Source organism: Meriones unguiculatus (assembly GCF_030254825.1).
Source record: "Meriones unguiculatus strain TT.TT164.6M chromosome 13 unlocalized genomic scaffold, Bangor_MerUng_6.1 Chr13, whole genome shotgun sequence".
Taxonomy (NCBI): Eukaryota; Metazoa; Chordata; class Mammalia; order Rodentia; family Muridae; genus Meriones; species Meriones unguiculatus.
The window spans coordinates 2,078,513-2,101,965 of record NW_026843580.1 but is presented as its reverse complement, the minus strand read 5'-3'; the positions used below and the strand labels follow the sequence as shown (position 1 = coordinate 2,101,965).

At 39.9% G+C, this 23,453-nt stretch overlaps 1 protein-coding gene across 1 annotated transcript; it reads right to left on the bottom strand.

Annotated features, from left to right (window-relative positions):
• Window positions 1-319: 319 nt before the first annotated feature.
• Window positions 320-10,659, bottom strand: LOC132650490 (zinc finger protein 431-like). Its single transcript, XM_060375822.1, has 4 exons — window positions 10,626-10,659; window positions 10,361-10,421; window positions 5,717-6,990; window positions 320-426 (listed from the first exon to the last, which is right to left on the bottom strand). Exons 1-4 carry the CDS (start codon window positions 10,657-10,659, stop codon window positions 320-322), a joined length of 1,476 nt encoding a protein of 491 aa, XP_060231805.1.
• Between the last annotated feature and the right edge of the window lie 12,794 nt (window positions 10,660-23,453).

The following is a 23,453-nucleotide window of genomic DNA, read 5'->3' as shown; positions in this document are numbered from 1 at the left end:
TTTCTCTTCAGTTTGATTCATTCATGAAAGTGAAGCTTATAGAAATGTCCAAAGATTTCATCATGCTAAAAATAGTCATAAAGTTTTCTCTCCAGTATGATTTCTCATGGCTTTGAAATAATGTGACATGGAAAGGCTTTCCTGTTTATACTCATAGGGTTTCACTCCAGTATGAGATTTTTCATGCTTTTGGAGATCACAGCAATGTGCAAAGGCTTTACACACATTGATTAAACTCATAGGGTTTTTCTCTAGTATGTGTTCTTTCATGATTGTCGAGACTACTGAGATGTGAAAAGGCTTTATAACAATGATTTTATTAATAGGGTTTCTCTCCAATATGTGTTCTTTTATGCACCTGGAGAGTACTGTGGTTTGAAAAGGCTTTACCACATTGAAAACAGTCATAGGGTTTCTCTCCAGTATGTGTACTTTTATGCCTTTGGAGATTTCCATGTTGGGAAAAGGCTTTCCCACACTGATTATAGTCATACTGTTTATCTCCAGTATGTGTTTTTTATGCTTCTGGAAACTACTGGGATGTGAATTCACTGGTAAACCTCAGGCACTGATAGTGGAAATTTACCACAACTTGTGGCCTGGGCTGGTTAAGAAAACTTACAGAGGAGTAGACAGTGACCTTGTAAAAGAACATAGCAACAAACAGAGTTCCACCATAATCTGTGACTTCAGTTAATACCCTGAGTTCCTTTTCTGAGCTCCCTCAATGTGTGGGTCCTGCCAGCATCAGCCAAAGAAGCCTATTCATCACCTGTGTCATTTTTATTTATTGGCATTAATGACAGCAACAGATAATAAAGGTAGAACAAAATTTGTACCCTCAAAATGGGCTTGTTACTGTCAAAAAGTCAGAATATTGTTATTTGGACCAATACACAATATGTAAAATATCGAGATATCAAAAGCCATTGCAGACTCAACATGGACCTTAATGGTGCTTTCCAGGAAGAACTGAACTGAAAAAAGAGTGGTGAGAGTAATGCAGGCAATGGAGGTCAAGGTAATGAGGATCTAGTGGAAAATTTGGCTACAGGTCATGTGGTAGGCTGAATGATAATGGCCTTATATGATTATATAATTGGAGTCTTGGGCTCAGTTAATGGAACTGAGGAAAAATAAAAGATATGGCATCATTGGCTGAGGTGTGTCTCTCTCTAGAGTCTAAGTATTCTCAAAAAGAATATTGTAGTAGGGACAAGCAGGTGAGAGAGCTTTCACCTCACAATCTTCTGTCTATTGTCTGAGGTAGAGGGCCAGTAGAGGGCACTCTATAGAGTCCATGGAGGTATGTGTGTGAGAGAGAAAGAGACAGACAGACACAACGAGAGAGAGAGAGAGAGAGAGAGAGAGAGAGAGAGAGAGAGAGAGAGTACTCAGCAGGTCTACGTCTGTGTTGAGCAGGTAGGATGATGTATTTTTTATGGGTATCTAAGTGCCCCCAGTCTGTGTGTGACTCTCTCAGTCAGAAGAATGGAGAGCCTGTGTCCATGGAAGATAGGATTCAGCATTATCTTTTGTGAAGTCCTGAGTTTCTACAATAACATGTAGCCATCTCCTCTGCCCTGAGAAAGCCACATTTTAAAGCTTTGTATGTCTTTCATTTATATGGATGTTTTGCATTCACGTGTCCATGTGTCATACCTTCAAAGGCCAAAGAGGACATCAGATCCTTTGGGAATGCATTTACAGGGTATACTTAGCTAGCTTGGGATTCCTGAAATGGAACCTGTCTCCTATAACAACACCCAGAGCTATTAACTCCTATGCCCTCTATAGCCTCTTTTTAGTAAATTTATATTTACAGATGTTAATTAAAATGAATTACACCAAGTGCCCTTTTCTTGTCCTTTCTCCACCCCATTTCAAATTCTCTCCTTCCAATGTCTTAAAAAAAGGTGTGAATAATTATGGACCTATATATATAAGCTGAATCCATTTCATTGATTGTGTGTATAAGGTGTGTGTGCTGAACCATTTCTATAGGATATATAATTAAGGAGCACATCACTGCCTGTGGCTCATTCCCACACTTGCAGGAGAGTTCTAGTGTTTAATGCCCAACAGGAGTCTGACCTGAAATGACCTAAGCTGTATTATACAGGAAACATTAGCAAGCATGGGTTGGCAAATTGTTTAGATAACATATGATGCTGGCATAGCCTTGAAGTTCTGGAGCTGTAGGGAGTACTATGCACATTGATCTTAACCAATCAGTCTCTCTTTGTTCTGTGGACCTCCCATTATACCATTGACCTAGGATGTTTCCTTGGATTACTTTGACATCTTGAAGTTTCTGCATCCTCTTTCTGAACACCATGACTACAGTCCTGTGTTACCAATCCTGGCTTGGATGGTTTCAACCTCAGTGATTTAATAGAATGTTGGGATGAGTGTAACACATAGTTACACTTAACTATATTGAGAACTTATTTATGTCTTGGAGGCTGTTTTTCACTATCTGTTGCATAATAATAGGACTCCAATCTACTATGATGAGTATTAAAAACTCAGTGATAAAGAAAACCAATAATTTTCTTTAAAATTAAAGGAGAGGATTTCAAGACAATAAACTGCAATTGAAGAACACTTTCTATTACTATAGTTAGGATGAGAGCCTGTTTGGACCATGACTATTTGGACTCAGTGACTCATTCTCAATAAGCCCATTGAAAGAACTATGTTACCGAGGTAGACCATGCCCAAATATCCTGCAGACACTAGGGAGGCAAGGTAAGCAGATCGAGTATGTACACTAAGTTCCAGGTCAGCCTGAGAATTATACTGAGACTATTCGTTCAACTGAAAAAAAAAAAAAACAGAGAACAAAGGTTAAAAATCAAAATTTTGTAATTATTTATTTATCATAATATATTCATTTTGTATCCTGGCTGTAACTCTTTTCATCTCCACCCTCCCCATTTCCCCCTGTGCATCTTCCCTAGTCCTCTGATAGGTGGCTAAGGAAAAAAAGAAAACATAATGGTTAAAACATTAATTATTAATGTAAACTGGAAACATATTAACATATTTATTCAGTGTGACTAATTTCTACCATTGATGAATATATAAGGTTATACTTTATCTTTCTTCCCACAGGTGAAATTTGCTAATTGAATACATGATAAAACATTTAAATGCAGACTTGTTGAAAACAGTTCACAGAGGGTTCTCAGTCCCTAAGGAATAGGGCCATGGAAGCTCCCATGCAGGAGACATTTAATGTGGGCAAAGAGAAGTGTATGTAGAGAGAGGGAGAGAGAACAAAGAGAAAAAAGACAGGAAGAGAAGAAACACAGAAAGAGGGAGAGAAGAAAAGAATATAGAAGAAAACAAAAAAAATCTGGCTCTACAGGGAAGAGCCTCTGGGAGAGGGCAAGCCCATTCTACTGGACTGGAAAGTTAAGGGTAGAGGTGGGGTATACCAATCATGCCCTTTAGAAGGTAGGGACTCGGGATGCCTTCAAAGAGGCAACTCAGCAGCTTGTCATGGGTGTGAAGCACAACATATGATAAGTAAATCATCCTTTAGGTTTAATAGGTTTACATAGAAGGAAAGAGTAGTCCACAACTAAGTAATCTCACCATGCCATATATTAAAAACTTCCCATCTGTAAATTCCTCCTCCATTCTCAGCTTATTTCGTTCCTGAAAGATATTCACATGACGTAATGTTATTGAGCAGAAAATATCTCATCCAGGGGAATAGGTCTATTCAACGATGACATTCCAGAGTAGAATGGAATTACATGGATGGAGTCCATTGATTTATTAGACCTAAGGGAGATATAGGAATGTTTATTCAGAATATTGTTATTCCTGCCAGGTAGAGATGTGACAGGGATGACAGAGTTGGGGCTGAGAAGATTTGAAGTCCAATTCGAGCCCACCAAGTGGCAGCCTGCATGGTATTCTGACTGAGATGTACACCTATCTGAGAAGACAAGAAAAGAGTGGAAGAACTGGAGAATAGACCCGCCACAGCTGAGTAGATACAGAGAATACAATAGAAGGCTGCTTGTCCTCAGGTACAACCCAATAATTAATTGCTTTAATTAATTGCTGGGACTTTAATCCTTTCTTTAACATCCAAATCTCCTTCCCTTACAGTTCCTCCAGGCTCCACAGGTCTCTGTAAATTCCTGATTTCTCTAGCCTTGTATTGACATCTGTTTGAATCTCAGGATCCCCTGACAACAATCTTCACAACATCTGGAGTCTTCACCATTCAGGGCTCCTAATTGAACATTTGCATGCATCAGGGAAGCAGAATACAATTCACTTCAGGAAAGTTGGTCTTCATGCCTTTAAGATTATTCATAATCTCAAGAGGTACACATGACACATGTCCTTGTGGGCTCCCATTGCCTCCAATATGAGATAAATTCAGTCTGGTGGCTTTGGCCACATGGTCAAGCACTTTTTAAACACTTGTACTGTCACTTTCATGGGGTTTCTCTTCAGTATGTTTCATTCATGAAAGTGAAGCCTATAGAAATTTACAAAGGCTTCATCACAGTGAATATATTCATAATTTTTTTCTCTTGAGTATGATTTTTTATGGCTTTGAAAAAAATGTGACATGCTGCCACGGACCGGCCCAGTTGGGGCCCTGGCGTCCGTGGGAGAACAAGGCTTTGGACAGGAAGACACAGTTTCCACGATGAATTGATAAACAGAGAAACCTTGATGGTTTTGACTTTGCTGTGACATTACTGAAATCAAGCTAGTATTTTTATAATGATTTCACAAAAGGTACCTAAAAGTTGGCATACTTCATAGAACATTCAGACTTTTACCGAGAATACAAAGTTTACATTTTAACTCAAAATGTAGTCAAACATAAAGCAGTGCCCACAAGAAATCTTGGCATAAAAATTTTTGATCAGAGCAAACAAAGAAAAAGAAACCTCAAATGTAGTTTCATTATTGCTAACCAGTGAAGAAGAAAGTCAGGAGCTAAGTCAGATGCCTGCCAAAATCTTTCTCTGTATCAAAATTTAACTACACCTTTGTTAACCATCCTCCCATATGTCCTGCCCAAGGTTTATAATCTTCCTTAGAAACAAGGCACTGAAGGGAAGGGAAACTCCCTCCAGCTGCACCTCTCATGCTACTTTTTCTTAAGAAGGAGCCTATCATTTTCTCACTATTTTTAATGCCTATTAATATTAAATCTAATTCATTACTTTTCTTATTTATTCCTTTTACATTCTATTTTTATTAAAGCCTTTAATAATCTATGAATAATAAATTTTTTTATAAATCTAGTTGTGCTGTTTCAGGAGTCACAGAGAAAGATCAAAAAACTTATTAATCCAGCCCCAGAGTCACAATTGAAAAAGCATAGAAATCTCAGAATACATCTCTTTTCCAAGTGGGATGAGTCTGCCAGGGACCTTCCAGGGAGCAAATTTCTGAAGAAAGCATGTCTCCTGCCCTGTAGCACATGCTACTATGGCGACATTGGCGTGGGTGCTTGCAACATGCAAAGGCGTTACTAGTTATAGTCATAGGGTTTATTTCTAGTATGAAATCTCTCATGCCTTCGGAGATCAGATCAATGTTCAGAGGCTTTAACACACTGATTACATACTTAAGGGTTTTCTCCAATACGTGTTCTTTTATGTACTTGAAGACTACTGAATTCACTAGGCTTTACCTCCTTGATTACATTCCTAAGGTTTCTCTCCAGTATGAATCCTTTCATGCCTCTGGAGGTAGCAGCAAAATGCAAAGGCTTTACCACAATGAATACATGCATAAGGTTTCACTCCAGTGTGAACTCTTTCATGCCTCTGGAGATTGCTACAACGTGCAAAGGCTTTACCACATTGATTACATTCATAGGGTTTCTCTCCACTGTGTGTTCTTTTATGCGTTTGGAGATGTCCATGCTGTGAAAAGGCTTTCCCACACTGATTACATTCATAGGGTTTGGCTCCAGTATGAATCCTTTCATGTCTCTGGAGGTTGCACCAATGTGCAAAGGCTTTACCGCATTGATTACATTCATGGGGTTTCTCTCCAGTATGTATTCTTTTATGTTCTTGGAGATGTCCGTGTTGAGAAAAGACTTTCCCACACTGATTACATTCGTAGGGTTTGGCTCCAGTATGAATCCTTTCATGTCTCTGGAGGTTGCACCAATGTGCAAAGGCTTTACCGCATTGATTACATTCATGGGGTTTCTCTCCAGTATGTATTCTTTTATGTTCTTGGAGATGTCCGTGTTGAGAAAAGACTTTCCCACACTGATTACATTCGTAGGGTTTGGCTCCAGTATGTATTCTTTCATGCTTTTGTAGACCACCAATTTGTGAAAAGGCTTTACCACAATGAATACATGCATAGGGTTTCACTCCAGTATGAAGTCTTTTATGCCTCTGGAGACTGTTACAATGTGCAAAGGCTTTACCACATTCATTACATTCATAGGGTTTCTCTCCAGTATGTATTCTTTTATGCAGTTGGAGACTACTGGGTTGTGAAAAGGCTTTCCCACACTGATTACATTCGTAGGGTTTCTCTCCAGTATGTGTTCTTTTATGTAGTTGGAGACTACTGAGGTGTGAAAAGGCTTTCCCACACTGATTACATTTATAGGGTTTCTCTCCAGTATGTGTTCTTCTATGCATCTGGAGATTTCCATATTGTGAAAAGCCTTTCCCACACTGATTACATTCGTAGGGTTTCTCTCCAGTATGTGTTCTTTTATGCAGTTGGAGACTACTGGGCTGTGAAAAGGCTTTCCCACACTGATTACATTTGTAGGGTTTCTCTCCAGTATGTGTTCTTTTATGTAGTTGGAGACTACTGAGGTGTGAAAAGGCTTTCCCACACTGATTACATTCGTAGGGTTTCTCTCCAGTATGTGTTCTTTTATGCAGATGGAGACTACTGGCTTGTGAAAAGGCTTTGCCACACTGTTTACATTCATAGGGTTTCTCATAAATATGTATTCTTTTCTTTCTGCAAAGATAATTCAGATATGTGTTAGTTTTACCCTATTCATTACTCTGATAAATGTTTTTTTAAATGATTTATTTACTTATTATTAATACTGTGTTCTGCTTGCATGCTAGATAAGGACACCAAATCTTATTATAGATGGTAATGAGCCACCATATGGTTGGCTGAGAAATGAACTTAGGACCTTTGGAAGAACAGCCAGTGCTCTTAACCTCTGAGCCATCTCTCCAGCCACTGATGAATCTTTATGTCAGTATAAATTAAGTTTGCAATTTGCTTTAATCTTAAAATGAAGTTACTTCTTAACCTTTTATCACTTTCTTTACATTCATAGTTTCCCCCTTGATTGTGGATTTCTGTACCTTACAAGATACTTTTGATGGTAAAAAACTTCATACACAGCTCACTTATAGCATCATTTTCTGTAAGTGGTTTTTCACATATTTAAAGACCTAGAAGGAGTAAGCTTTACCACAGGGACTGCATTCATAGATTTTCCTATAGTTATAATCACACTGCATTTATAAATAGAACCAAAATAAACACAACAATTTCCACAGGGCCAGTTATCACAGGAAATTTCTGTAGTGTGATTTCTTTGGCTATATTCCCATTGAGCTTGGAAATCTAATTAAGTATATTAGTTTAATTTTTAACAGTCCTCTGTTTTGAGTAGACTTTCTGAAGGTGATAGGAGTTCATAATTCATTTGTTATTAATCATGAATGGATGAACACAAAAAATATTAATTTATAGTGTTGTCACTATCATGCTTTCTATTGTACACATGTACAGGATAGTTTAGAATGCAATAGTCTATGATGATGTGCATCTGGAAAAACCCAATCAGGGAAAGTGGGCATTGCTGGATCCTTCCCAAAAGCATCTCTACACAGATGTAATGATGGAGATCTACAAGATCATCACTTCTATTGTGGAGACAATAAATATCCTTTAACAGTTAATTTATAATTTAGTGATAAATAATGATTAATGAATTAAATGTAAATTTGCACCACATTCAGAAAGTCTGTACAAAATTTGACTATTATATATCTTCTATTTGTTCTGTAAGAGAGAATTATATTTCTTTTTTCGATATTTCTATGCTCACATGATTTCTGTCAATTTTGGGAAAGAATATGGAGGCAACCAGCATGTAATATATTTGAAAACCAGAGCAACTGAAACTCTGAACTTGGTGAGTGGAAGGTCAGCTGAAGCCAGAACATCGACATTAAGGCTTCCTGGGACTACATGTGACCTGAGACCATTTAGATCCACGTCATCCAAGGACTCCTGTGGGGAATGAGTGGTAAACATTTGATCTCCCTGCTCACCACCTTGTCAAGTCTCCCTTGTCCTCAGCAGAGGTGGCCCGCAGTGCCCGAGGCTCCTACCACAGAACTCCTTGATTCCTGATTGAAACAGCAGAGGCAGGCGACCTAGGTCCTCCATGGTGGCTGCCAACTATACCAGCCTTTCATGTGCACGGTCCACGAGCAGCTGTATGGGCCCTGCATGGGATCCCAACCAGCAACTCTACCAGCCATCCAGTCCCTAAGTGGTGGGCAGCTGGCTGTATGAGCCACCCAGGTCTCTGGACTGCTCTAGCAGCTCCCCAGGGCTTCTCGGCAGGCATTTATACCAGCTTTCCAGTTCTGCAGCTGTGGCTGGACTCCCACTGGACCGCCATACCAGCTTCCAAGTTCTGCGGCTGCAGCACCACTGAGCTGACAGCCCTCCTACACCCGCATTTGCCCCAGCAGGCCAAATCTGAGAGTAGAAAACACGGGGAACCCTTCTGTTCTCAACCTGCTAGAGAGTAAGGGCACCATCAAGTGACTGCATGCAGAGCCCCACATCCAGGATCTCTCTACATTAGCAGCCAGACATCGGAATCCTCACCCCAACACACCTGCTGTGGGCAACATTGGGATTCTTGGGACAGCATTCTCAACATTGAAGCCCCTGTTCTTTGGGTCTACCAGTGTATTCTAGGCAAAGAACTCCTGGAGCTCAGACAGAGCTGAATACCATAACACTCAGGTACTCAGAGAATCTCTGTATGCTCATTGGACCTGTGAACACAGCCAGTATCTACAATGTGGATATTAACTATTTATCATTTATATAAACAATTTTAATTTAGAACATGGCTGCTCTGGCAAAAGATCCCATCCAAATATCTTCTCTGTCAATATGGTCTGGCTAGAATACAAACGTGCCTTTAATCCAGGAGACAGAGGCAAGCAGATCTGACTTCAATGCCAACCTGGTATAGAGCAATATCCAGTAAAGAAAAGCTTGGATTCAGGCATGGTGGTACATGCTTTTAATCAGAACTATGGGTGTAAAAATAACAGGTAGAAGGAAGCACCCATATTTGAAAGTGCTGTCCCCTTTCTCATGCCATTAATTCAGTGGCAGCAAAGGGGACAAATTCAGAAAAATATTGGACAGCACAGGGTACATGTATCTCTCATGAGAAGAGAGAGGAAATGAAGCTCCCTTAAGGGGCACTAAATGGAAAGCAGAGGGAGTTTTACTGGGATGGTAATAGAAAGACAGGTTGGAGAGAGAGACCTAAGGTCAAGATGAAATGAGCCAGAGAATAAAAAAGAGCCTGAAGATTAGAAAAGACTGATAGAGTTAAGTTTGAGACTAAACAAAGCAATTTAGAGGACAGTAGAAAAGCCAGATCTAATAACTAAAGTAGGAGAGGAGTTTGAGTCAGAATAGCTGAATTGAATCAGCCATCCATGAGCTCAGAAAGAACAAGATAGCATGTGCATATTAAGCAGTCATTCTAAGAGGCAGAAAATCTTCGAGGCCTAAGGTAGATTGTATGGAAACTAGCAACTGCCCTGTCCAGGCCTAGGGTAGCAGACAGAGGGGTATTTTAGGAGACCATAATTTCTAGTTCGAATAAAATACGTTTTTACAGTAATATCTGTTTACCAAGGGATTCACTGTCTTCTTTTGCATTGAAATGCCTGGCAAACATAAATAATATACCGACACTGAGGAACATGGATTTGGGAGAATTTAATGTTCCTTAATACTCTTAAAGTGGTATTCGTTTTTACACTGTTGCTTTTCTTTAAAACCTCTGGGACACATACAAATTTCTTCACAGGGATGGTGAGATGACTTGGAGGTCAAAAGCAGTGGCTATTCTTCCTGAGGTCCTGAGTTCAATTCCCAGCAACCTCAAGGTGGCCCACAATCATCTATAATGTGATCCCATGCCCTCTTCTGGTGTGTAGGCACACGTGCAGGCAGAATAATATATAAATGATGAATAAATATATCATCTTTAACTAATTTTTCACTGGCATATTTATATAAGCTTCCAAGAGATAATTACCTTCCATATCTTCTAGAACTTTGATAATGTTTTTCAATTTTATGCTCTTCCCATTTGTAGCCTGAAATATGTACCAAAAAGTGAATTATAGATTAGTAAAAATTAGGCAAAATATAAGTTAATATCTTCAGTAAACCTTAGAAACATGCCTGATTTATTCTTTCTCATTCCAAGTGAACTTATATAAGAGCATTAATAAGAAAAGTCAACAATAACAATAGATGTCCCTTTTACCTTAATAGCGAAAGAAAATTCACTCTCTTACCTATAGCTGTAAGGTGCTGGCAGGTCTCCAGCATCACATCTTTGTAGAGACTCTTCTGGGAAGGATCCAGCAGAGCCCACTCTTCCTGAGTGAAGTTCACATCCACATCGTCATAGGTTACGGAACTCTAAATGGTCCCGACATGAGTATAACAGAAAGCACGATAGTGACAACAGTATAAATGTATACTTCACTGATAATATATTCATATAATTCTGGTGCTTCCCTGATATGTCCTGACAAAGAGGTTTCAATGAATTCACCAAGTCATTTTAGAAGGAAACTAAATGAGGAGGTTCACCTCATTTTTGCACCCTTTGTATAGAATACAGCCTTACAAGAGAAATGCCAATTAACAGATATAAAGAAAGCAAAACAAGGAAGTCAATGAACACTACAGACCACAGATCACAGAAATTGTATGCACAATTACTAACTAAAAAATTATGGGCAAACAGGAAGTATTGGCTCACGATTTTAATTCCAGCACTCAGGAAGCAAATGTATGTGTATCTCATTAAGACAGAAGCCAGCCCAGCCTCTGAAACAAGTTTCCTGACATCCAGTAGTACATTTAAGACCTGTATTCACAGCAAAAATCAATCAAATAAGAAAGATACAAAGAACTCAATAGTTTTTACTTAAGATCCTACTAAGAATTATATATTCACTACAGTTCTGTATCTACTAGGAAGCAGAAGTGGCCCAGTTTAAACTGTAATATTAATGAGAGCTTACTAAAAGGGAATTCATCTTCAAATATGTACAAATGGACAGATGAAAACATTAGACCTGGAATAGTTGGTAGTAAATGAGCAACATAAGGCAGTTGAGGTGGCTTAGCAATGAAAACCTCTTGTTGGTGTTGCAAATAACTGGGCTCAATTAACAGTGCTTACATGGAGGCTCACAACTATCCATAACTCCAAATTCAGGAGATCTGAGGTCATCTGCTGACTATTGTGAAAACCAGTACACAAGAGGTGCATAGTCACACATACAGGCAAAATACTACTCATATTCACTTATTTAAAATAATCAACACAAACACAAGAGGCAGGAAAAACGTCACCACCTGTAATCCAATGACTCAGAAGTCTCAGGCAGTATCAGGATGTCATGTATTCATGTATGAATACATGACATCCTGAGAAATAGAATATACTCTCTGATGAATACCAAAATTCAAGTGTGGATGTGGATGAAGACCAGCACAACAGCATATGCTTGATATGTGCATAAACCCACCTATCAGGCCCATCAGCCTATATTTCAAAACAAAAATGCCATGCATACTAGGCCTCATTTAATGCTAGCCCTCTAGAGCCACTATGAGATGCACCTCTAAGTTTGAGGCCTACCTGGATTGCATACCTACATTCTGCACAGCCAAAGTTATACAAAGAAACTTAGTCTTCAAAAACACCAGAAGTAAAAATGTAAAAACCTCAGTATACAAAATTACATTAGCACTGAATATCAATTGCTTTGACTCTTTCTTACGTGCCTTAGAGTTAGAGTCGATGAGGGTGAAGGCATGAGATCATGAGAAGGAATCAGAATGATCAGTTTCAATCCCAACTCAGTAGATAGTAACAACAGGAAATCAGTTGAGACTATAGAAACTCAAAGCCAATCCCCAATAAGGAATGTAGACAAATTCCTCCACAAAAGCTTTCATAACTTCCCCCAAAGAAACACACCAAAAAGAACACCAACACAGGCTCTAAGATCAACAATGAATAAATAGGATTTAATGAAACTGAAAAGATTCTGTAAAGGAAAGGACACTGTCACCAGAACAAAATGGCAGCCTGCAGAATGGGAAAGAATCTTCAACTACCATACATGTGACTGAGGGCTGATATCCAGAAATATATTAAAGAACTCAAGAAAATAAACACTGACAAACCAATTAATCAAATTTAAAAAATGGGGTGCACTGCTAAACAGAGAATTCTCAAGAGAATAATATGGAAAAGCAGACAAACACTTAAGGCATGCTCAGCATCTTTAGTCATGTGCAGAGACTGATGAATCAAGCAAGCATGTCAATCCAAAAAAACTCACAGGAAGACACATGCTGGAGATGTTCTAGAGAAAGGGGAACCTTCCTCCATTGATGGTGGGAAGGTAACCTTGTATAACCACTTTGGCAATCAATCTGGTGCTTCCTCAGAAAATTAGGAATAGTGTTACCTCAAGAACCAGCTAGACCATTCCTGAACATATATATGAAAGATACTCAATCATTCAACAAGGACATTTGCTCAACTGTGTTCACAGCATCTTTATTCATAATAGCCAGAACCTGGAAACAACTTATTTGTCAGTCTACCAAGGAATGGATGAAGAAATTGTGGTACGTTTGCACAATGGAATACTACTTAGCCTCTAAAAACAAGAAATCATGAAAATGGCAGGCAAATGAATGGCACTAGAAGAAATCATCCTGAGTGAGGGATCCCAGAAGCAGAAAGACACACATGGTATATACTCACTTATAAGTGGATATTAAACATATTATGTAGATAAACATACTAAAATCCATAGTTCTAAAAAAGGGAAACAGCAAGGAGGACCCTAGGAAAAAGGCTTAATCCTCATTCAGAAGGGGAAACAGAACAGGATACGCATCAGAAGTGGGAGAAGACAGAGAACAGGACAGGAGGCTTCCACAGAGGGCCTCTTAAGGACTCTATCCAGCAAGATATCACAGGAGATGCTAAGACTCATAGCCAAATTTGGGCAGAGTGCAGAGAATCTTTTAGAAGAAGGGGAGATAGAAAGACCTGGAGGAAACAGTAGCTCCATCAGGAGACCAATAGAGATAAATTGGGCCTGTGGAGAATGATGACTAAAGCAAGCCTTATAACTGTGGAGGACCTAGAACTCCTGTTATGATGTAGCATCAGAAGCAGGGGCTGTCTCTGACATGTACTCAGTGGTTGGCTGTTTGATCACTTCCCCATGATTTGGGGCGGGAATCCTTGCCAGGCCACAGAGAAAGACAATGCAGTCAGTCCTGATGGTACCTGATAGGCTAGGGTCAGATGGAAGGGGAGGAGGACATCCCCTATCAGTGAACTTGTGGAGAGTCATAGGGAAAAAAATGGGAAGGGGGAAGGAGAGTGCAACTGGGAGGAGAAAAGGGAGGAGGCTAGAGCTGGGATACAAAGTAAATGAATTGTAATACATGTTAAGTAAAATTAAGGGGGGGAAAAAGACCTCCACGTAAAGTCAGAGGAAATCTGCTAGAGGAGAAAGTGGGTAACAATCTTGAACTCACTGGCATAAGAGACAACTTCCTAAACAGAACACCAACAGAACAAGCTCTAAGATCTACAATTAATAAATGGGCCATCATGAATCTGAAAAGCTTTTGTAAAGCAATGGACACTATCAATAGGAGGTGATTGCCATCTACAGATTGAGAAAGATCCTCACCAATCCTACATATGACAAAGGGTCAATATCCAAAATTATATTAAAGAACTCCTGAAAATAAACAGCAACAAAATAATCCAATTAAAAAATGAGACACAGGGTAAGAGAATTCTCAACAGAGGAATCTTGAATGGTGCATAAGCAGTTAAAGAAGTTCTCAACATCCTTAGTCATTGGGGAAATGCAAATCAAAATGACTTGAGTTTCCATCTTATACCTGTAAGAATGGCCAAGATCAAAAACTCAAGTGAAAACACATGCTGGCAAAGATATGTAGAAAGAGGGACACTCCTCCATTGCTGGCTGGGGTGTAAACTTGTATAACCCCTTAGGAAACCAATCTGGTACTTTCTTAGTAAAGTGGGAATAGCCATACCACGAGACCCAGCTATACCGCTTCTAGGTATACACTTGAAAGATACTGCACTCACAACAAGGACATCTGCTCAACTATGTTCATAGCTGTTTTATTTGTACTAACCAGAAACTGGAAACAACCTAGCTATGTCTCAACCAAAGAAAGGGTAAAGAATCTGTGTAACATTTACCCAATGGAATGTTACTCAGCCTTTACAAACAAGGAAATCATGAAATTTTGCAGGCAAATGGATGCAACTAGAAAAGGTCATCCTCAGTGACATAACAGAGACCCACAAAGACACACAAGCTATAAACACACTTATTAGTGCATTTTAGTCATTTACTACAGGATAGACCTACTACAATGCACAGACCTCAAGAACATGAGAACAATGGGCATCTTAAGCTTCATGTCAGCCCACTAGTTAGTGGAGTGGGGGATATATCTGACATGGACTATGATGAGACTTCCCTACCAGGACATACAGGAGGAAGATGAACTCCATCCTCTGTGAATAGATGAGATGGGCTCTCTGATTAGGAGGACTTCTCTATTCTGAGGAATAGTGGAGAATCAGAAGGGATTTGGGAAATGTAAGGAAAGGAGGGAGGGACCTACAACTGAGATTTCAATTTAATAAATTAATAAAAAAACTAGTGTTTTAACTGCCTCTTACATAATCTGATTGGCCTGCTCTTTGATCACCTCCCCCTGAGGGGGGAGCAGCCTTACCAGGCCACAGAAGATGACAATGCAGCCACTTCTGATGAGGACTGATAGACTAAGATCAGAAAGAAGGAGAGGAAGACCTCCCCTATCAGTGGCCTTGGGGAGGGGCATGCATGCAGAAAGGGGAGGGAGGGTGGAATTGGGAGGGGAGGAGGGAGGGGCTTATGGGGGGATACAAAATGAATAAAGTGTAATTAATGAAAGTTAAATAAAAAAGAAAAAAACTAGTGTTTTAATAAGTATTCACAAAAATCCGTATGTAATGATATCATCATTACTATATTATTTATATAATACATAAAACATAAACTGATGTGTAAAAATATTAAATCTTTAAACACATTCTCCAAAGCAAAAGTGAAAAGGTTACAATCTAAGACATGGTATTTAATCAGAAGAAAAAAGTGAGATGAGAGAATTTTCTAAGACTAATACATTTTTCTTAAAGTATAATTTATTGTTATTTATATTGAAACAAAATGGGTAAGTCTATTTCCTAACCTCATTTTTCCTTTTTCATGCTGTATGACACATTTGCAGGAAGCTTTCATACCTTTCAAATAAAATGGCTTTCTGCATTTAGACAGTACACTAAAATAGCAATTTGCTTCTCATAACAAATCTTGCTACAAAAATCTTGGTATTTAAATTTTCTTCTGCATACACCAATTAAAAAGTTAAAAAATCTTTTAGTACTTAATTGCCTCTATTAGCTTCCGTGCTTTCTGCTCTTCATTTTTTATTACTACCTCTAGACAAGATAGCAGAAGCTCTCACATAATCATGACAAAAAAGAGCCCAAGAAACATGAACATCAGTCAGGAAAAAGGAGGTGAACACTTTTTTTGTGCTAAATAAGTGAGTAGTGAATAGTATTTTTACCCTTTCATACAACTGTAAACAACACCATTAATATGATGTATTTTCAAAATAAGGGTTCAGTATGTTCAATTTGCAGCATAAATCAATACATTCCAAATTACGTTCCTAACAACTTAGAACAAGAAAGCTGATTTCAAAACTATGTGCTATGTGAAATAGTATACAGGTAGGTACAATATGACTTCTGTACTTACCATGAAGCTAAAACTACCAAGAAAGTGCATATTTGTGAAGAAATAAACAGATATAGAAAAAAAGACCAAAAAATTATACTTAATTTTTATCAAAATTCCTAAGGAAAATAAGCCAGGAAAAATGTGAACTTGACCAATGTTACCTATGATTGTATGTGTATAAAAATGAAACAAACACAGAGGTCATCACTCCTACAAAAAAACCCAAATAGGCAGTTTGTAGCCAGTTTTTAAACATAAGTTTGTAAACAGAAGCACCATGTTTGAAAGCAATGTTTAATTGAGTGGCAGAAAGAGTGTCCAATCAGGGAAAAAGACTTGACAGACTAGCCTAAGCCCAACTTTCAGGAGAGGAGAGAGGAAAGGCAAGCTACTACAGGGGCAATGCATAGAGACAGGAGACAGTTTTACAGATGTTTACACAGAGAGGTTCACTAAGAGAACAAGCTAGTCAACAGTGAAGACAGTAAGAGCCAGAGAATGAGAAGGAGCCAGAAGATTAGAGCAGATTGCTGGAGTTAGTTTGAGGCCAAGAAAAACAACTCAGAGACTGAGAGAGAAACCAGATTGAATCACTAAGCAGAGAGAGGAGTCTGAGCCAGAGCAGCTCAAATGAACCAGTCAGCCAGAACTCAGAAATAACTAGAGAGTGTGAGTTTATTAAGCAGTAAGGCTCAGGGGCTGAAAACATTCCAGGCCTAGATTACAGTATATGGAAGCTAGATTCATCCAGGACTAGATCTTGTTATACCCAGTTCGCGAGCCCCCAAAAGATCTCCAGGAATCGACTCCGTTGCAAAACACATGAGGGTCTTTTTTTATTGAAAATTATAAGCTGCAGCTTTGGCTACACAGCCTCACCGCCAAAGCGGTGGGAGCTGAGCACGCCGCCCCAGGTTAGTTGGGTGATATATAGATTCTGGTTCTTCCCAGCATGCCCAAGGCAGGGGCGATTCCTTCCTGGCAAGCATCTATTGGTCAAAATGCTACACTCTGATTTGATTGGCTATATGAAGGTCCCCAGACCATAATGACCTGGTGTCCCTCCCTAGAAGGATGGGCCAGTTTCCTAGCAACTGTTATCTCTAGTAGGTGGGGAAAGAATGCAGTAAGGCGGTCCTTCCCCTCAGGGCATCAACAGACTTCTCCACCCACATAGTCTAGCCCTTAATAATAGCTGCTAATTTTAATTTTTTTGGTCTCTCAATCTAGGTAAGCAGGAGATGGTACTAAGCCTCAAAGACAACTAAAACAGGAGAATAAAAGTCCCTTTTAGAGGCCAGTGCTGCAGAGTCTCCTCCTCTCCAGGGAATCCCCAGTCACAGAGGCTGACAGGGCAAAGGCCTCTGCCCAGGTCGCTACATGCAGTCTGGCTCACACTCCATCCCACTGCTAACACGTGGGATTCAGATAGCTCAGCATTCCTAACGCCAGGACAAAGGACCTCACAAGAAGCTGATGGCTGCAGGTTCTCACCAAGCCCGGGAGAGACCAACCACACCAGCTCCTGCTCTTCAGCCTCCAGCTCCACCACCACCTTGGGGTGGCAGCCAAACACTCACCATGTCGCCACTTTGTAACACGCTTGAAATCCCCTCACGGGACTCAGCAGCTGAGCTCAGACCACAGCACGCCAAACATTCCACACACCTCAGCTACGGATCTGAACCCGCAACATGGCGTCCGGAAGAACCCGCCTCTTCCTCTGAGTACAGGCCTCGTCTGGAAGTCCTGATTGGCCAGTGAGTCTTGAGCGACATGAGCACTTCCCCTAGGATCACCGTGTACTGAAGAGAAAAAGCATTGTGCTTCCTGGCCCAGGAGGGATGATTGCATGTTTTGCTAATTACAAAAGTAATGAGGGCCTGGCTTAGGGAGAAACCTGACCCTGGAGAAGCCTATGCTCCAGGCAGGGACCTTGGATCCATGACTTGGGCCACACCTTTTCTTGATCTGCAGAGATTTGTGTTTCAGCAGACTTGTGCCTGTTGTTTAATAGCCTACCCTTCTGTCTTCCAGCACTCAGGATGGCACTTCCTCTCCTCCTCCTGGAATCAAGGTGGATAGTTTGAACAATTCAATATTCAACTTGCAGTGGAGTGAACCATCTGTCCACTGGAGAAAGGCCACCAACGATATCAACAGTTAAACAGCGATCGATTTTAGGAAACAAAATGAGATTGTTCTGTCACTTCACATTGGGGTCAGCTAAACTGCAGCTACTTTTCACCTGGTAGATATCAGAAAACCCTGAGAGAGAAGCAGTAAACAGGTGATACACAATTTGGAGCAGGTATGTCTTCCTCTGTGGATTCTAGAATAATAAGAAATGAAAACCACAATGGTATCAGCAAAGGCAGTGTAGATGAACACAGCAGACAGAATGACTCTCTCTATGGATGTAGAATAGAGATCTTTTAAGAATGGTCGGAAGGCTCTTATATAACTAGTCCAACAATGCCCGTTAGCAAAGGGGAAGTTGAAGAAGTAGCTCTGCTCAGACCATATGGCAGGTTTTCTCAGCTGGTCATCAGTAGATACCAGAATTCCAAAGAAGTAGGCTCCTTTGTGTGTGTTTCCATGGTCACAGTGGGTTTTTACAGCCACAAAACTCTAAATTAGCTCACCTTCATGGAAAGGTGAGTTCACCTCTCCTAAGGCACAAGGCCCTGTGGGATGCATAAGTTAGATGTGCACTATCAGACTTCCTTTTCTTTATAAAAATATGTTAGTTTGGCCTGGATAAAGGAGGAGAATATTCCTATGGTTGGGGTAGTTAGACAAGGAACAAAGGAAAGAATTCCATTGTCTCATCCAGAGACTGTGGAGTGCAAATATCTTAGCACAGGAACTGCAACTGTCGAAGCAAAGCCTTGTCATCCAGGGATTCTACCTCCTCTGTCCCCAGACACAAGAAGGTGAATGACCCCATTGTATTGTGGTTGACTGTGATGGGGCTGAGCTCAGATGGATCTGGGACCTTTTATATGAGCTGGGATTTAGTACTTTGGGAAACACACTTTCTGAAATAGTGTATCATAAGTAAAAGATTGGCAGTTTGTGTGTGTGTATGTGTCACTTTTCCTCAGGAAAGCATTGTCTTATGGCATTGAAGACAGTCAAAATTAACCACCCCAAGAGACTGCCATTGACTGCAGAGCTGACCTAAATGTTGCCATCTTTTTCTGTGGAGACTGATAGGGAGGGAAACTACAGAAACTACACACACTCAGAGGCTAGAGAATTGAACCAAAGTCTGAAGCCTGGATGGAAATCTAAGTTGGAAGCCTTGCAGTGTTCAATCTCTCCCTAGTCAGAGAAGGGCAGGTGAGATGAAAGAAGCCTGTCACACAGCAAGAGAGTAGTTGGCTGCCCTGTGCTAATAATTTAAGAGAGGAAATAATTTCTCTCTTCAGTTTATCTGTTTCTACTTTCTTTTTCTCTAGAGCTATCTCTACCTAGGTGGCTCACCCATGTTGGTTTACATTTTGCTCAAAGTCTTTTATGAGATTTCTTGCACCCAAATATCATATCAAACACATATCTCAACCCTGAGATGACCCAATTATCAAAGCAGTACTTTTTGGTTCTCCACAGCTTTTCTTAATTTTGGTGTATGCACAGATGGTTCTTGCTGCCCTGGTAATTTCCTTGAACCACAGTCACTGTAATGTCTAGAGACCTGCACCCTCAGATTCCTTTACTCAGTGGGAGAATAGTTAAGGTACAAGGCCATTAAAGAAGCAGGTGGGAGGCATTTATCTTCAGAGGATGATTCAGGTGGTTCTTTAACTGACTTACCTTCTGAGACTAAAATATGAATTACTACAAATAATTGCCAAACAAAACTACCTTTTCTCTTCATCATGAGGTTGTGCTTCTAAAAAGGGAACTTACCTAGTTGGGAGAAGAGCAGTTCCTCAATAGCAACTGCCTTTGGTTTTATCCTAAGGAATGTGGTGGTGACTGAGTTTTTTCTCCAAAATTTGTGGTCAGAACTCACAATCTCCTTCACAATGTGAGTATGAAAGGAACTGGCGCATATGGAAAGAAGGAGGAAGGGGAAGGAAGACACTGCTCCAAGGAAAAAAAAGTTCACTGATCCTGGTGATCAAACACCTAGAATTCAGACATGTTCCTGGGAAGGAAGAATATTATGCTGGATGGAGGACATGTTGAGATTTGAATTCCATATGTTAAACATAAGTTGTACACTCTTTGAGCAAAAAGACTTATGGTTGACATTTCTTTTTATATTTCTTTTTAATTTTTATATTCATTTTACATCCCAATCACAGTCCTCTCCCTCCTCTCCTTCCTGTGCCTCCTTCTCACCCTATTTGTACCACCCCTTGTCCTCAAAAAAAGGAGCCCCTTTCCACCAATGACACATCAATTCATATCAAGAGTGAACTCTTCTTCATTCTCAGGCCAGGCAAAGAAGCCTGGTAAAGATGAAGTAGTGAAAATCAGGCCACACAGTCTATGACATAGACAGCACTTATTTCTTACAAGCATCTGTGTGGCTGCATCTGTAGAAACCAGAGATTAACTGGAGAAGCATAGCAGGCTATTCTGATCTGCACCATGTGTGGAGAAAACTCCCCGGAGGGATGCCTCTCTATCTGGAAAAAAAATATCAGTTCCTGGAAAGTCAGTAACTCATTTCTTGGCATATCTGTGTTTTTCAAATGTTGCTGTGTTAGCTTGTGGTTTTCCTACTAAGATGATTGAGATGGCTAATACATTGGTTTTAAATTGTTAAAAATTCTTATACCTTGTCTGTGTGTGCTCGTTGGCTTTAGTTATCAATGTTACATAGCTTAGCATGATGTGAGGGAGTACCAACTGGGGGTTCCCCAGATGAGAATCACTGGTGGGTAAGTTTGTGGGTGACTATAGTGGTTGTGAATTCAGTGGCAAACCCTAGGCACTAATGGTTAAAATTCACCTCAACTTTTGGCCTGGGCTGGTTAAGAAAACATACAGAGAAGTAGACATTGACCTTGTAAAAGAACATAGCAACAAACAGTGTTCCACCATAATCCATGCCTTCATTTGATAGCCTGAATTTCTTTTTTGAGCTGCCTCAATGTTTGAGGCCTGCCAGCATCAGTCAAAGAAGCCAATTTATCACCTGAGTCATTTTTGGTTATTGGCGTTAATGACAGCAACAGAGAAGAAAGGCAGAACAAAACTTATATCCTCAAAATATGCTTGTCATTGTCAGAAAATCTGAATATTGTTGTTTGGATCAATACACAATACATAAGAAATCAAGATATCAAAAGCCACTTTATGCTTAACATGGGGCTTAATGTTGCATTCCAGGAAGTACTAAAAGAAGAGAGTGCCAAGAGAAATACAGGCCATGGAGGTAAAGTTAAGGAAGATTCAGTGGAAAATAGACTCTGTGAAAAGTTGGCTAGAGGTTACATGATGATTTGAATAATGATGGCCCAATATGCTTATGTAATTGAAAGCTTGGTGCTCAGCTAATGGAACTGACTGAGGAAAATTAAGAGATAATGGAATCATTGGATGGGGTGTGTCACCCTCTGGAGTCTAAGTGTGGCGCCATTTCAAAAAGAATATGGTGAGAAGGACAACCTGGTGAAAGAACTGTCACCACACAATCTTCTATTTTCTGAGTTTACTGGAACAGTTGAGGGCACTGGGCTGGTGGAATTCATGGAGATGTGTGCATGTGTGAATGTGTAGGTTTGTGTGTGAGAGACAGAAAGAGAACAAACACCCAAAGGGCCTGGGACTGTGTTGAGCCCCTAGGATGATGTATGTGTTACAGTCTGTGTGAATCTCTCAGTCAGAAGAACAGGGAGGATATGTCCATGAAAGATAAGATTAAGCATTAACTTTTGTGAAGTCCTGAGTGAGTTTTCCTAAACACAGAGCCATCTCGTCAGCCCTGAAAAAGCCACTTTTTAAAGCTTTGTATGTCTTTCATTTATTTGGATGTTTTGCATTCATGTGTCCCTGTGTCATACTTGGAAAGGCCAAGGAGAACATCAGATCCTTTTGGGATGCATTTACAGGTTATGCTTATCTAGCTTGTGATTCCTGAAATGGAACCTGTCTTCTATAACAACACCCAGTGCTAGTAACCCCCATGCCCTCTATAGCCAATTTCTATTTAAAGTTAATTTTACAGATGTTAATTAAAACATGTCATTTCCCCTCTTCTTGTCCTTTCTCCATCCTATTCCAAATTCTTTCCTTTCAATGTCTTAAAAAAGAATGTGTGAATAAGTATGGACCTATATACATAAAAAAAAAACTTACTGAGTCCATTTATATGGCTTGTGTGGGTAAGGGTTTGTGTGCTTAACCCTTTATATAGGATATATAAATATGGAACTCATCACTGCCTGAGACAAATACTCCCACTTCCAAGAGTGTTCTAATCTCAATGCCCAAAATGAGTCTGATTCTGAAGTTGCCTAGCTGTCTTGGATAGGAAAGATTAGCAAGCAAGGGGTGGCAAATTCCTTAGGTAACACATGGTGCTGGCATAGCCTTGAAGTTCTGGAGCTGTAGGGAGGACTATGCACATTGATCTTAGCCAATAAGTCTCAATTTGTTCTGTGGATGACCCATTATATCATTGACTTAGGATGTTTCCTTGTATGACATGTTGCTGGCATGGCCTGGGTGTTCTGGAGCTGTAGGGAGGACTATGGACATTGATCTAAGCCAATCAGTCTCCCTTTCTTTTGTGGAACATTGACCTAGGATGTTTCCTTGGATTACTTTGACATCTTGAAGTTCCTGCCTCCTCTTTCTGAACACCATGACTAAAGGCCTGTGTTACCATGCCTGGCTTAGGTGGTTTTAACGTCTGTGATTTAATAGAATGTTGGGATGAGTCTAACACATAGTTACACTTAACTATATTGAGAACTTACTTATGTCTATGAGGCTGGTTTTCACTATCTGTTGCATAACTATAGAACTCCAATCTACTATGATGAGTATTATAAACTCAATGTTAAAGAAAAACAATTTTTTTAAATTAAAAAAGAAGATTTCAAGGCAATCAACTGCAATTGAAGAACACGTTCTATTCCCGTAGTTAGGACCAGAGCCTTTTTCCTAGCTACCATGACTATTTGGACTCAGTGACTCATTCTCAATAATCCCATTGAAAGAACTATGTTATTGAGGTAGACAATGCCCAAATATCCTGTAGACACAAGG